The sequence below is a fragment of the Sciurus carolinensis genome, chromosome 6, assembly GCF_902686445.1.
Source record: "Sciurus carolinensis chromosome 6, mSciCar1.2, whole genome shotgun sequence".
NCBI classification, from domain to species: Eukaryota; Metazoa; Chordata; class Mammalia; order Rodentia; family Sciuridae; genus Sciurus; species Sciurus carolinensis.
The window spans coordinates 130,937,060-130,951,522 of NC_062218.1; the positions used below are offsets into that span (position 1 = coordinate 130,937,060).

Consider the following 14,463-nt stretch of genomic DNA (forward strand, 5'->3'; position numbering starts at 1 on the left):
TTGTGGTATATAGTGATTTTTAAACACTGTTGGATTTAATTTGCTAATATTTTGTTAAGGACTTTTCCATTTATAAGTAGATGAGAGATATTGGTCTGTAGATTGCTAATTTCTCTGTCTTGTTTTGGTATTAGTGTAATGCTGTTCTTATAGAATTCATTAGGGGGCTGGGGTTGTGGCTAGGTGGTAGAGCGCTTGCCTAGCATATATGAGGCACTGGGTTCGATCCTCAGCACCGCATATAAATGAATGCATAAAATAAAGGTCCAGCAACATCTAAAAAAAAAATACTTTAAAAAAAAAGAATTCATTAGGAAGTAATTCCTGGCTTCTGTTTGATGAAAAAGATTATATAGAATATAACTTCTTTAGTAAATGTTTGGTATGATTTACAAGTTGACTCATTTAAGTCTGGGGCTTTCTGTTTTGGAAAGTTATATTCACATTTTCTACTCCCTTTTTATAACAAAATGTTTAAAGTTTAAATAACCTCAGTTTTCCTTAAATATAATATATTCCAAACAAAATTCCAATGACATTTTAAAAAGTAATTGGTAAGATGATTCCAAAGTTCATCTGAAAGAGAAAAAGCTCAAGAATAATATAGATATCTGTAAAGGAAAACATAAGTAAGGATACTTAGTCCTAACAATCATAATTAAAATGTTCAGAACGAATTTTAAAGTATTAATTAAAAGGAACAAAAAGAGACTTAAAAATAATTTTGAAGTATTAATATATTAATTCAGTAGAAAATAGAGTCTAGAAATAGGCCTCAAATTATCTGGAAACTTAATTTATGATAAAGGCAGTTCCATACTGTTAGATAAAGCTACAGTTTTGGTCTGGAACAATAAGGTCCATGTGTTAATGGTTTGGTCCCAGCTGCTGGCACTACTGGAAGGTGATGGAATCTTTAAGGTGCGGGGGGCTTAGAGGAGGAAGTTAGGTTACTGGGTGTGTCCTTAAATAAGGATACTGGGATCCCTGGTTCCTACCTATCTTTCCAGCTTCGCTCTACCATGTGCTCCCACCACGATGTACTACTCCCTGTCCACGGGCCCAACAGCAACTGAGCCAAGTGACCATGGACTGTTAAAACCTCAGAAATGGTGAGCCAAATTAAACCTTTCCTCTTTTTAAGTTGATTTATCTCGAGTATTTGTTAGAGCAACAGAACACAGATGACCTAATCATTTGAAGAGTTTATCCTTTCAGCAAAATTATAGACAGTTGAAAAATGTTAAGTCTATCAGATTAGAACAAATTTAAGAAGTTTGATAATATCCAGGTTGTCCAGAGTATAAGAAAATAAGTATACTATCAGTTAAGAATCTATGTTACAACCTTTTGAAGTGTAACTTTGTGACTATCAATTGGGAAGCAAAAACCAAAAGAAGCAAAAAAAAAAAAAAAAAAAAACTTCAACTTAAGCACAGAAGAAACTTATTAAAGGATAATGGGGCCAGGTACAGTGGCACCTGCCTGGAATCCCAGTGGTTCAGGAGGCTGAGGAAGGAGGATTGCAGGTTTGAAATCAGCCTCAGCAACTTCACGAGGCTCTGAGCAACTTACTGAGACACTGTCTCAAATAAAAAAGGACTGGGATGTCACTCAGTGGTTAAATGCCCTTGGATTCAATTCCTTGTACTAAAATAACAATAATAATAGTAGTAGTAGCTACTAGAAGTTAGAGGACCACCTGAGAACCTTGTTTGGAATCTATGAAGTTGACTAACACTGGAGCCCCAAACTATGTTGTATTATCAAAGACTCCATTGTTACTGCCATTGGGCACAAATATTCCGGTTTCCAAAGCCAGTAGCACCAATGTCATACCATATTTCTAGCACATTTACAACTGGTGTTAATAGTTGCCATTACTATTGCCATCCCCACTAAAATATAGCTTACTTGGGCCCTGTTTCTTCCTGTCAACAGCTTCCAATTCAAAGCCTAGTATGAGTACCCATGACTGGTATAACCTAGGTCCCACATCTAAACATCAGATGCAACAGAACCTAGGAAAATAGGCATCTGCCAATTCTACTTCTTTATATGGATGTAGATTATATCTCTGAAGGTGAGAGAATTGTAAACATAGTTTCAAAGTCCGGATACTAGGATTCCACAAAGAATGACATAAGGTTCAGAGAGTGGTGTATACTAAAATCATAAACACATATTCCACTGTAAGTCACTTGTCTTACAAGAACTGACTTATGATCATGAAAGAGAGTCTGATATTATAGTCTATAAAATAAAAAATTAAAATCAATAAGGGACTGATTATATTATATTACAATACAATGCAACTAAATAAGATATTTGTTGAGTGAATACTTAGAATGTGCCAGAAACCATGTTGTATATACACTGAGAATAATGATGTGGGCAAAATGGACTAAGGTCTGAATGAAGTAGCAATATTTATTTAAATGTTTAAAATATATTAAATAAGTTTGAAAGTTATTAGCGTTCACTGGGAAAGAATTAGCCATCTATGTATGTCTGTGCACACATACAGAGAAAATTTCTGAAGCAATACACAGAAACTATGGTTATCCAGACAGTAGATAAAACTGTAGTTTTCTAGACAGGGGCAGATATTTACATCCTGAATTTTTACCTTGATTTATAATTTTAAAAAGATGTCTATAATTCAAAATGGGGAAATTAATGTTTCCATATAATATGATGTATACCTTAAACAACGACAACAACAGAGAACCCATTAGAGAGCACAGGGTTTCATTTTGGAGTGAAATAAATATTCCACACTAACTAGTGGTGATGTACAACTCAGGGAATTTTATGGGAAATTTTTATGGTGTAGTATGGGATTAAACCTTATATTAAAAGACCCACTGGAAGAAGGATACTTCACATATTGTTAACACAAAAACATAAACTAAATTCCTCTCCAAAGAGGGGAAGACACCTACCTTCTTTTGTGGGTAGCCATACCAACTTCCAAGACAACTCAGGATGAATAGGGAATGGGTGACTTGATTTGCAGGCTTACAAGGGAGCTGATCTTAAGATCGAAATTAAGTTCATATCTGATGTTTTAAATTTAAAACACCAGATGAATTTTGTTTTCTATGACATACTCCTATTTTTAATTATAAAACTCTGTATAAAAAGTTAGCCTGGGGGCTGGGGATATAGCTCAGTTGGTAGAGTGCTTGTCTAGCATGTACAAGGCCATGGGTTCAATCCCCAGCACCAACATCAAAAAAAAAAAAAAAGTTAGCCTGGGACAGATATCATATTTATCCCTAGGCTTTCTTATATAGGGTAGTTTGCCATAACTGTAATATAATTTATTTACCATAAGGAAAGAATTCCTTAAAAGCCAATAATAAGAATGGTTTCTCCCTCAATAGTTACTGAGCACCTACTATGTTCAAGGTACTAAGTTAGCACTTGGGAATAGAGTTGTATACAGCAGTGATCTTAAAATTATTCAGAGGAAAGGGTCAAAATAAAGTAATTTTAAAAATTATTTTTCAAAGTACCTGATGAGAGCTCTAAAACTTTTTGGATTAAGAAACCAAGAATAAGGGGACCTATTTTTACAAAAATTATACATTTTACAAATAGAATTATTGTACAACTTTTTTTTTCCACTTCATATATTTCTACCCACACAATATTTTCTTGGAAACCTGGTATAAGACTGCAAGTTTGCCCCAGGATTTTCACTGACACTAATGCTGGTAAACCTGCTTTACTGGTAAGCACCTGGTTGAAACTTCTGGTAGAAACTTCCTGTTTCCTCATCTATCAGTGATAATAATAGTACCTTCCTCATGGGGTTATGGTCAAGATTAGTGTGAGTTAATTCAAGTAGAGCACTTAACATAGTGCCTAGCATAAATGCCAGCTTTTCTTATTACACGATGCCTACCATGATTAATTTGCTTAATGCTACATGGCAAATAGTCATTCAGAATTCAAATGCCAATTAAACACTATTAAAACACTACTCCTTGATAAGAGAGACACAGGGCCCAAACAAGAAAAACCTTACAGACTTACTAACTGCCAAAAAAGAAGACTCATAAAATGAAAGTTATCCTATGCTTCTGATTAGGAAGATGGTATAAAGATATTAATTCTCTTCTTATTACCTTCTAAAATTAATGAAGTGGTTCTGAACTGGAGGTAATATTATACTTCCCACAATCTAGGGAAACATTTTTGGTTGTCACAATTTAGTAGGCATATAGAACATCAAGTGTGTATATTGTATGGAGGCTAGTGATCTTGCTAAATATCCCAAAGTGTACAGGATGACCTCATGAAACAAAGAATTATTTGATCCAAGGACACCCGACCTAATGTAATCTTTGACAAAGTGATTCTAAAATTAATTTGGAGAGGGCTAGGGACAGCTCAATTCTTGCCTAGCATGTACAAGGCCCTAAGTTTGAGACCCAGCACTACAACATAAAACAACAGTAATTTAGAGGAATAAATGGACACAAATAGCCAAGAAATTTTGGGGGGGGTGGTAAGGGGAAGTTGTGCTATTCAATACCAAAAGGTTTCATTAAACCATAAAACAGTAAATTTAAGGCATTGAGAAATATAGAAATCAATAAAACAGAACAGAAAAACCAGACAAATAATCATATAAAATAATTTGGTATGAAAATGTGTTACAAATAAGCAAAGAAAAGATGATTACTTAAGAAATTATCAAAATAATTGATAATAACATATACTATAAAATCCAACATCCAGAATTTTTCTTCCATCCATGTGCAATCAGGATGCTTCTTATAATTAACATGTATGTTTCAATGTGGTAGTGTTTCTTTTTTCCAGAAAAGCTGTTATTAAATTGAAAGCAAGTCTTAAACGTTGTCTTAGACAAATACAATAAGACAATACAGTTTGTAGAAAATGGTAAGCACACTTCATACCATAAAAATAATTTCAGATGAATTAAAGAACCACATGGTAAGAATGAGATGGAAGAGGTCTAGGGATCTAGCTCAGGAGCTCAGAGGTAGAGCTCTGGGTTCAATCCCCAGCCTCAATGAGGGGACAAAAAAAAAAAAAAAAAAGTGAGATGCAGCTGGGGGCAGTGGCACCAACCTGTAATCCCAAGAAGCAATTAGACATATGAAAAAAAAATTAAAAACAGAACAAAATGCTAAAATAATAAGAGAAAAATCTCAAATATTTGTCTAAATATCTAAGCACAAAAGAAAAATACACATACATATAAAAAATGTTAACCTTCATTAAGAAAAACACCATAAACTGTAGAGGTTTGAATTTAATACAATTCCAATTTTTAAAATTAGAAATTATTTTTAAAGTAGAAATTATTTGGAAATTGACAAAATGATTTTAAAGTTATTTGAAAGAATCACATGCAAAAATTAGCCAAAAAATTCTAAAAAGGGCAATAAAGCATTTTCTGTTTATCATTAAAACAACATGTATTGACATAAAACAAAGTCCATAAGCAGAAACAAAAATATATAAGTTTACTATTTGATAAAATTACTATTTCAAACTAATGGGCAAAAGGGATGGATTATTCAATAAATGATTTTGGGACATCTAGTTAACTGCTTGGAGAGAAAACAATTAAATTACCATTTTATCCCTTTTTTGAAATGAATTCCTGGTGGATTAAAGGATTAAATGTAAAAATATTTTTAAAATCCTGGGAGTGAGGAAAGCCCTAAGTATGACAACAAAGAAATCATAAAGGAAAAGAATGATGTAATGAACTACAAAAAAAATTTAAAACTTCTTGCTGGCGTAGCAGTACACGCCTATAATCCCAGTGGCTTGGGAGGCTGAGGCAGGAGGATCTCAAGTTCAAAGTTAGCCTCAGCAAAAGCAAGGCCCTAAGCAACTCAGTGAGACCCTGCCTCTAAATAAAATGTAAAATAGGGCTGGGGTTGTGGTTCAGTGGTTGAGTCCCCCTGAGTTCGATCCCTGGTACCAAAAAAAAAAAAAAAAAACTTCTTTAAAGAAAGCCAACCAAAAGTTGGAAAAATCACTTCGTTAACTAAAGGGGTGAAGATGTGTTTGAAAGGGCTTGTTACAAATAGCAGAGGATTATCTGGTATGGTCCTGAAACAGAACTAAGGACAAAAGGCAAAAAATTTAATGAAAGATACCCTTACTGCTTTAGTCAATTTTCTTAAGGCATACTGTGACTCAACAGCAATATTTCTTAGGAAATTACAAGGGCTAAGGGAGCTGTGAATCAGAAACTGAGGATAAACACCAAAAAATATATATCATAATATTATTCCTTTCCTAAAAATATAATCTAATGTTCCCTATTCCACCTACTTTCTATTATTTTGTTCATTTATTAGTTTCTTGCCTGTCCCTCCCCAATAAAATGTAGTTCCATGACATCTTTTTTTTTTCAGTTGTAGATTGACATAATACCTTTATTTTACTTATTTTTATGTGGTGCTAAGGACTGAACCCAGTGCCTCACCTGTGTGAGACAAGTACTCGACCACTGAGCTACAACCCCAGCCCCCATGCCATCTTGTTCATCTCTAGTTCCCAAGGTCATTGCATGTGCTTAGTGAATATTTACTGAATGAATGACATATAAAAAAATTAAGCCAGAAACAGTGGAACCCACCTGTGGACTTGGGTGCTGAGCTGAGGCAGGAGGATGGGAACTTCAAAGTCAGCCTCAGCAATTTAGCAAGGCCCCAAATAACTTAGTGAGACCTTTTCTCAAAATAAAAACTAAAAGGGCTGCCAGGGGATGTAGATCAGTGGTAAAGTGCTCCTGGATTCAATCCCTGGTATTGAAAAACATTTAATCAAAGCCACAAGAGTTCACAGAATCTGGCTATCCAATCAGCAAAGATTAGAAAAAACAAAAATACCTTATTTTTCTTCCTAACACTCTGTACTCTGTAAATCATCTGCCATTACATTTATGGGGCTATTTACTGTTTACAATCTCTCCCAACTAAAATGAAATCTCCATCAGGGCAGGGACTTGGGTTTGCTCACAAATGAATTAACAGCACTTAAAAAGAGTGCCTGGTATATAGTAAGTACTCAATAAATAGTTATTGAAGAAACTTTAGATACCTAGGTGTGACTAGGTACTGGTGAAAAGGGTATGTTTGATGAGAACAGGGCACAATTTCTGTATGAAATCTGTCAATATATATCAAAAGCTCAGAAAGTAGGGTATGCTGTTTGACTCAAGAATCTTGCCTCTAAAAGGGACTCATACTAAGTAAAAAATGAACAAAGATCATGAGGAAATTTCATACTGGGTTGTTTATAATAGAGAAAATTTAGAAATGAAGGTATGATTTAATAGATCATAAATGTAACATAAATCTGCACAAGGAAATACTTTAAAGTATTGATGAAGATATCTATTAAAATGGAAATAAATTTAAAAACATGAGAGAAAAAGGCAGGGTAAAAAACCCCACATGTACAGCAAGACTTCATTTTGGCAAAATCAACTATTGTGGGGGGAGCACATAGGCATATATGGATGTACATACACATTTGCAGGTAAAAGAAAGACAAACATATCAAAATTTAACACTGATTATCTCGAGACAGTGAAATTAAGGACAATTTTAATGCTGTTCATATATTTCTAAATTTGTTATAATTAGCTTCAACCAAAATTAAAAGATTATCTGAAAATGTTCTGTTCTATCAAAAACACTGGCACATTTCATTAATTCAATGAAGATTAAAGCATATGTTAAGAACCAGGAGTTCAAAAATGTCTTTTCTTTTGGTACTGGGTGGGGGGTGTTGAACTCAGGGGAACTCTACCACTGACCCAGTTGTCTTTATTTTATATTTTGAGACAGGGTCTTCCTAAATTGTCCAAGCTGGTCTTGAACTTGCAATCCTCCTGCTTCAATCTCCTGAGCAGCTGGGATTAAGGTGTGTGCCACCTTACCCAGCTCAGAAATGTCAGTTACAACTGATGGCTTTGTGATTGCCTGAATTCAAGCAAGTTATTTCCTGTAGTCAAAAAGAAAAATATATAAAACTTGCTTCTTTTATTTCATAGACTTGGCTTAGAAACAACACAAAAGTACCAAAAATCACCGTTTTTGCTGGACACTTTCCTTGCATTGTCGCATTAAAAACCTAAAACAACAAACTCCACTATGTTGTAAAATTCTAATGCACTAATAAGAAAAACAACTAAGTTTTAAAAAATCCATAATAATCCCACTAGGTAGGTATTAATGTTCTCAGACTTGAAATGCTAGAAGATAGAACTTGTCAAAGCTCACATAGGTGCTGTGTGTGGGATCTTGATTTCAACAGGTCTCTTAACTTTGGAGCTTTCAGAAAAGTTGGGAAAATTTGCTTTAGGCTTTATAACTTTGCAAGTGTCTCAATGCCTCTGATTCTTTACATGGTTATCCTACCACCATTACCTAATTTTCAAGATAAAAGCAGACAAAGTTTGGTGCTTTTAGAAAGCTGGAATAAATATCTGGAGAAGATTTTAATTTGGTATTGCTTTTTAGAACTTGTCTACTCCTATTCAACTCAAAAGGCTCAAGATGACAATGCTTGGTTGGGTGGTCATAGGAAGGGAGAGTCTACTGACATATGGGTTTGAGGGTCCCAACTGGGATAAGGATGACATTTGCATTGAGGGAAGCTGAACCAAGATGAATGAAAATGAACAAAACCCGAGTGGAAAGGAAGATGGTAAAGAGGACAAAATCAAAGGAGAACTGAGAAAAAGGCAATAGGAAAGAGGAGGTACTTAGAGTAAAGGTAGTTGCGAGTTACTTTGCAGTATTTTTTCCTTCCACCTTTTTTCTCTATATACTCTTTTCCTCCTCAATGAGCTCAGTCATTATGAGAACTTCAATACTCCTTTCTATTCAGAAAAGTGCTAAATCTCTCTAGTCCTGACTTTTCTCTAGAGTTAACTCCTGAAAGCTGATCACATTCATCTACACTTCCCATAAGCACTTTATTTTTGAGGTGCTGGGGATCAAACCCATGGCCTTGCATGTGCTAAGTAAGTGCTCTACTACTGAGCTACATTCCCAGACCTATTTTTAAATAATTATTTTATTTTGAGAAAGGATCTAGCTAAATTGCAAGGCTGGCCTGGAACTTGCAAGTATCCTGCTTCTGAGTCTACCAGGCACTACCAGCCTCCCATCAGCACTTTAAATCCAGTGGGTCCTAACTGAATTTAATATTTCCTCTTCCCTGAGCTTGCTCATCAGACATCTATGTGGCTGGGTGCAGTGGCACAATCCTGTAATCCCTGAGACTCTGCAGCCTGAGGCAGGATCAAAAGTTCTGAAACCAGCCTCAGCAACTTAGTGAGACTCTATTTAAAAAAAAAAAAAAAAAAAAAAAAAGTGGCTGGGGGTGTAATTCAGTGGCAAGTGCCCCTGAGTTTAATCCCCAGTACCAAAACAAAAACAACAAAAAAATCCCCAAATGTCTATCTGAACCACTCTCTTTCATCCAACAAGTAATTATTATGGTTCTATTATCTCTCACACACTGCCACAGCACTAAGTACATCCATTCACTAATGAAGGTTGGTCATTTCTCCTTTGAAAATCATGTCTGTCTAATTCAACTAGATTCTTTACTGAGGTGTACTAAGAATCCCTCTTGCTTGAACCATGGCAACCTCAACACTCTGTTTGCATGCCATTCATTCTGTAGTGATCACCTAGCACTTAGCACTGTGCCTGGGACACAGAAGAAAGGGGTTCACAGTGGAGGCTCAGGGACTGTAGACTTTCTGGGAAGGGAAATGATGGAGAGGAAGCTAGGAGACTTGTCTCCAAAGATAAGAAGTACTGTGTTTTCCTTAAACTGTAAGATCTATACACATAAAATCAGATTGATGATTCTTTTATTCCTGAGGTATGGTTTTGGGAGGCTGGAAAGATTGTTGGAGGTGTTCTGCTTAAAACAAAACGAAACAAAACTGTCCACTTTCCACCCCTTAAGTACTTAATAACCACTTGTTGAACATATCACCTTCCATGACAGAGACCACGAATGTTGTATTCTCCATTGTATCCTCAGCCCTATAACATCTGGCCCATAGTAGGGTTCAATAAATATCTGTGGAGGATTCTGGAAAGGCAGGAACCATAGATATTTTATTCACCACAACAGCAAGAAGAACAAAGATAAAGGAGCTGGGGTTAAAAGCAGTAGTATAGGACGTAACCCCGCCACCCCGCGCATTCCCTCAGGGCTTGGTACGTGTTTGCTAAGCGAAATAAATCGCCCTCCACAACTCCAAAATCGGGCCCCTTGCTCCGTGGCCAGGCCCTGGAGCGCGGCCACCATCTGGCCCAGGCCCGTACTTCCCTCCCTCCCAGCCTGGGCTCCTGTTACCTCCCTGCACACATCTGTGCCCACCACAAGCCAAACAATTACGCGCTCCCGCGTCCCTGCCTCGAGGTCCGGATCGCAGTCGCGGCCTGGCCAGGACCCCCACCAAATCTACCCCCAGCCAAATTTCTGTGAACGTCCGCGGCCAGGGTGGCCTGAGACCACCTCCTGCCACCGGTTCTGGCAACCCCCGCACCAGGCGCGCCAGGACATCGTCCATGTGCTCGGCCGCCCGTCGCTCTCCGGCCGTAGCCCACTCGGGTTTCAGCGCGGAGCCCGGAGGCCTGGCCGCCCCGGCCCAGCCCCGCCGCGCTCCTCGAGGCCCGAAGCGGGGAAGGCGGGAAGTGGCTGCAGCTGTGAGGCGCTGAGCGGTGGGCGGCTGGGGTGTAGGGCGCAGCAGGCCGGCCGAGGGTCGGGACCATGAGAGGCCCGAGCGTCGGGCCACTACGGGGCTCGGCGAACAGCGGCTCGCTCACTCACCACTGTCCGGCGGGGCAGCGCGCCAGGGGTCCGGGACAGGGCCCGGCGGAGCCGCCGCGCCCGGCCCGAGCGGGTCCCCCCGGAGCTCTCGGAGCCGCTGTCGTCCGAGATCACGATAAAGTCCTCCATGGCTACGGGCCCCGGCTAAGCCAGCGCGCGGGCGGCCGGCGACCCAGGCGGCAGAGGCAGCGGCGACTTCGGTTCTTGCTGCTGAAGCTACCGAGGCGGCGGCAACCCGGGACATCCCCCGCCTGCCCCGCCCCTTTCCATCCCTAGTCCCGCCCTCGCCACACTCGCCCCGCCCACTTTTCGGGGCCCCGCCCACCGCCGGGCCGCGGGCGGCTGGGTCAGGGCCACGGTTGTTGTGCTTGGCGGCAGCACCCTTCCTCCCTTCCCGAGGAGAAAAAAAGAAGAAAACGAGTTGCAGCTGGCTTGGGCTGGTGTTGGGGGTGGACGACGAGGCGCTGAGATGCGGGGCTGAGCCAGCTGCTTCCGATTGAAAGTGTGAAGTGAGGTGTTCCCAGCCCCTGCCTGGTGGAGGTGTAATCTGCCTCCTCTCTCAGAAGAGAGCTTAATGACAGGGAGAGGGGTCCCTTGAGGGTGGGTGACCTGATCTCTAATTTACTAGACTCATTGATGGGGTAGAGGGTGCCCTGACTGACTGAAGGGGGCTGGCTCCCAACTGACAGGGTAGAGGGGCCCCCAACTGACCGTGGGTGACCCAGACTTACTGATGGGGTAGACAGATACTGAGTGACTGACGAGGGTAGGTAACCTGCTCTCCTACGGATGGCTACAGGTTCCACCAACTTGCTTGAGGGTAGGTTACCTGGCTTCTGACTGAGGTAGTGGAGACAAATCCTATTTATTTGTGCACATGTGTGGGATAAATTCCTAGAAGTGGAATATTGGGTCAAAAACCATGTTTTGTTGTTGTTTTGGTAAATGATGCAAAATTATCCTACTAAATGGTTCCAATTTGCAGTTTCACCAACAATACTTGTCTTTCAGGAATTTAATCTATGAGATGTGGAGTTGTTCAACTGGTAGCTGGATGAATACCTGAAAAAGTGCACACACAAAAAAGAATTTATGGGATGAGGCTCCAAAATTTGCATTTCTAACAATTTTCCAGTGATCTGATGACCACACTTTGAAAACAACTGGTCTGGTGGACGAGGATTTTAGGACCAGTAGATTTTAGATATTCTTGTCAAATAAATGAATTGTTCTGAAGGGATGCATTAAGTTGATTTCACCTAATACCGTAAACCTTTAGTTTATTTAAGGCTCTACTTTTTGTATGTGTGCTGGGGATTGAACCCAGGCCTTATGTGTGATAAACACATTCTCTACCACTGAGCTACTCCCTAAGTCTCAACTCCCTACTTTTTGAAACATTGTCTTCTCTGGTTTCTGTGACTCTGCATATCTCTTATCACTTCTTTGTAGTCTTTTTAGTTGACTCCAATTCCTCTTTTCATCACCCCTTAAATCTTAGTGTTCCTCAGAGTGCTGACATGGACTACCTTCACACACTACCTTCTTCCTCTATGATCTCAGTGATTCCCATGGCTTCAATGATCATTTTGATGCCAACAACCGCCCCCCCATGTTTATCTCCAGCACAAATTTATCCTTAAAGCTCTAGTTGCATGTATCCAGATGACTATTGAAGTTCCTGGGCATCTCAAATTGAAGATGTCTGAAACTCAACTCACCTCTAACCACCCCTTCAATATTCTTTTCCTCACAAAAGCCTGCTCTCCTTCATTCTTCCCTGTCTCAGTGAGTGGTAGTATCACCAACCAGCAATTTCTCAAGTAAGTATTGTGCTTCATTTCCATCTTTTCCTCATAAATAGTTCATATCTGTTTCACCTCCTAAATCTCTCTCTCTTATAATATTGTGATTGAACCCAGAGGTATCCTACCACTGAACTACATCCCCATTTCTTTTTATTTTTTATTTTGAGATAGGATCTCAGTAAGTTGCTGAGGCTGTCCTCAAACTTGCTATCCTCTTACCTCAACCTCCCGAGTTGTAGGCATGTGCCACCATTCTCAGCGCCTTCTAAATATTTCTTTTATCTATTTACTTCTTTTGGCTTCTGCTGTAATGCTAGCCAAGTTAAAATCATCTCTGGCCTAGTCTATTGTGGTAGCTTCCTATCTGGTGTTCGTGAATCTACTGTTTTCCTCTTTGATTCCTTTCTGTACATTCAACCAAAGTGATCTTGAAGAAACTATAGTTACGTTCTCTTCAGTGATTTCTTAGTAATACTGTCTTTGTATTTAAGCCTCAACCATTGTATGTGCCAGCTCTAGCTGCCATGACAAGATACTTAGACTGAGTTGCATAAACAATAGAAATTTATTTCTCACGGTTCTGAAGGCTGAGGAGTCCAAGATTAATGTGCCAATCAATTCTGTTCCTGGTGAGGGTTGCAGATGGCCAACTTATCACTGTATTCTCACATGGCATTTAATATTTACTCTACAAATTGTTACTGAGTGTCTGTACTACAGTAAAGAAATATAATAGTGAACAAGATAAACTTAGTCCTTGGTCTCACAGTGCTTATTATTTAATGGGAAGATGAACAACAAACTAGGGAATCTTTATATAAGTATGAAGCCAGTTTGAAAAGTCTTAACTTGTGAATCATAAATTAGTTTAATTTTTCCCCCAAACTCTTGCTCCTAACTCCAGACCCTTTACTTTGCAGTCACTTTTGATAGTTAATACAGTCTCATTGTAAGTATTAAAATTTAGGGCATGACCATTTAAAATGTTTAATCTCTAAGGAGGGTGGCAAGAATGGAAGAAGGAAGGACTGTATAGAGGGAAAAGAGGGGTGGGAGGGGTAGGGGTGGGGAGGAAAAAAATAACAGAATGAATCAAACAACATTATCCTATGTAAATTTATGATTACACAAATGGTATGCCTTTACTCCATGTACAGAGAAACAATATGTATCCCATTTGTTTACAATAATAAATAAATAAATAAAATGTTTAATCTCATGTTTAATTCATAGCTCTTCCTATTCTCCTGCTTCAGATGAGCTTGTGGTAACAAGAGCACTTAGGGGAGAAGGTGATGATATAACTCTTCTCTCCTCTGAGCTCTTTTTCTTCCCAAGTGAGGATGAAGAAAGACAATGAATGAACTCTGCAAGACTGTCCATAAAGGATTGTCTATTTTCTCTCTGCTGGTTATTGCTACTTTAGTAACAGTTCTTCCATTGTGTCAAGTGTCCTTGTACTGTTGCACATTGATGCTTTCTGGGGTCTTCCCCTGAGTACTCTCTAAGCTAGGAGATTTCAGACTTGATTTCTTTTTCCTGGACACCTGTATCAGTCTCTTCAAATTACAACCTAACATATAACGTTTTATCATTGAGGGAAACTTGTCCAGAGGAAATTCGTGAGGAATGCCAGCAAGAGCCTTAAGCCTCAACCATTGTATGTGCCAGCGGGTTGAATCACACATGTAAAACTTAACATGCATAATTCAAGCAGAAAGGGAGTGCAGATATCTCACATCTTAGCATCCTTCTTTTAGCACCAACCATCTCTCTCCTCCTTTCCTTC

General features: G+C 39.0%; 1 protein-coding gene across 1 annotated transcript in view; it reads right to left on the reverse strand.

Annotated features, from left to right (window-relative positions):
* Positions 1 to 11,091, reverse strand: part of Simc1 (SUMO interacting motifs containing 1) — a 77,996-nt gene extending 66,905 nt beyond the window's left edge. The window contains exon 1 of the mRNA XM_047555282.1: positions 10,867 to 11,091. Coding sequence (XP_047411238.1) covers positions 10,867 to 10,995 — 129 coding nt within the window. The 5' untranslated portion in view covers positions 10,996 to 11,091. The remainder of the gene's footprint in view (positions 1 to 10,866) is intronic.
* Between the last annotated feature and the right edge of the window lie 3,372 nt (positions 11,092 to 14,463).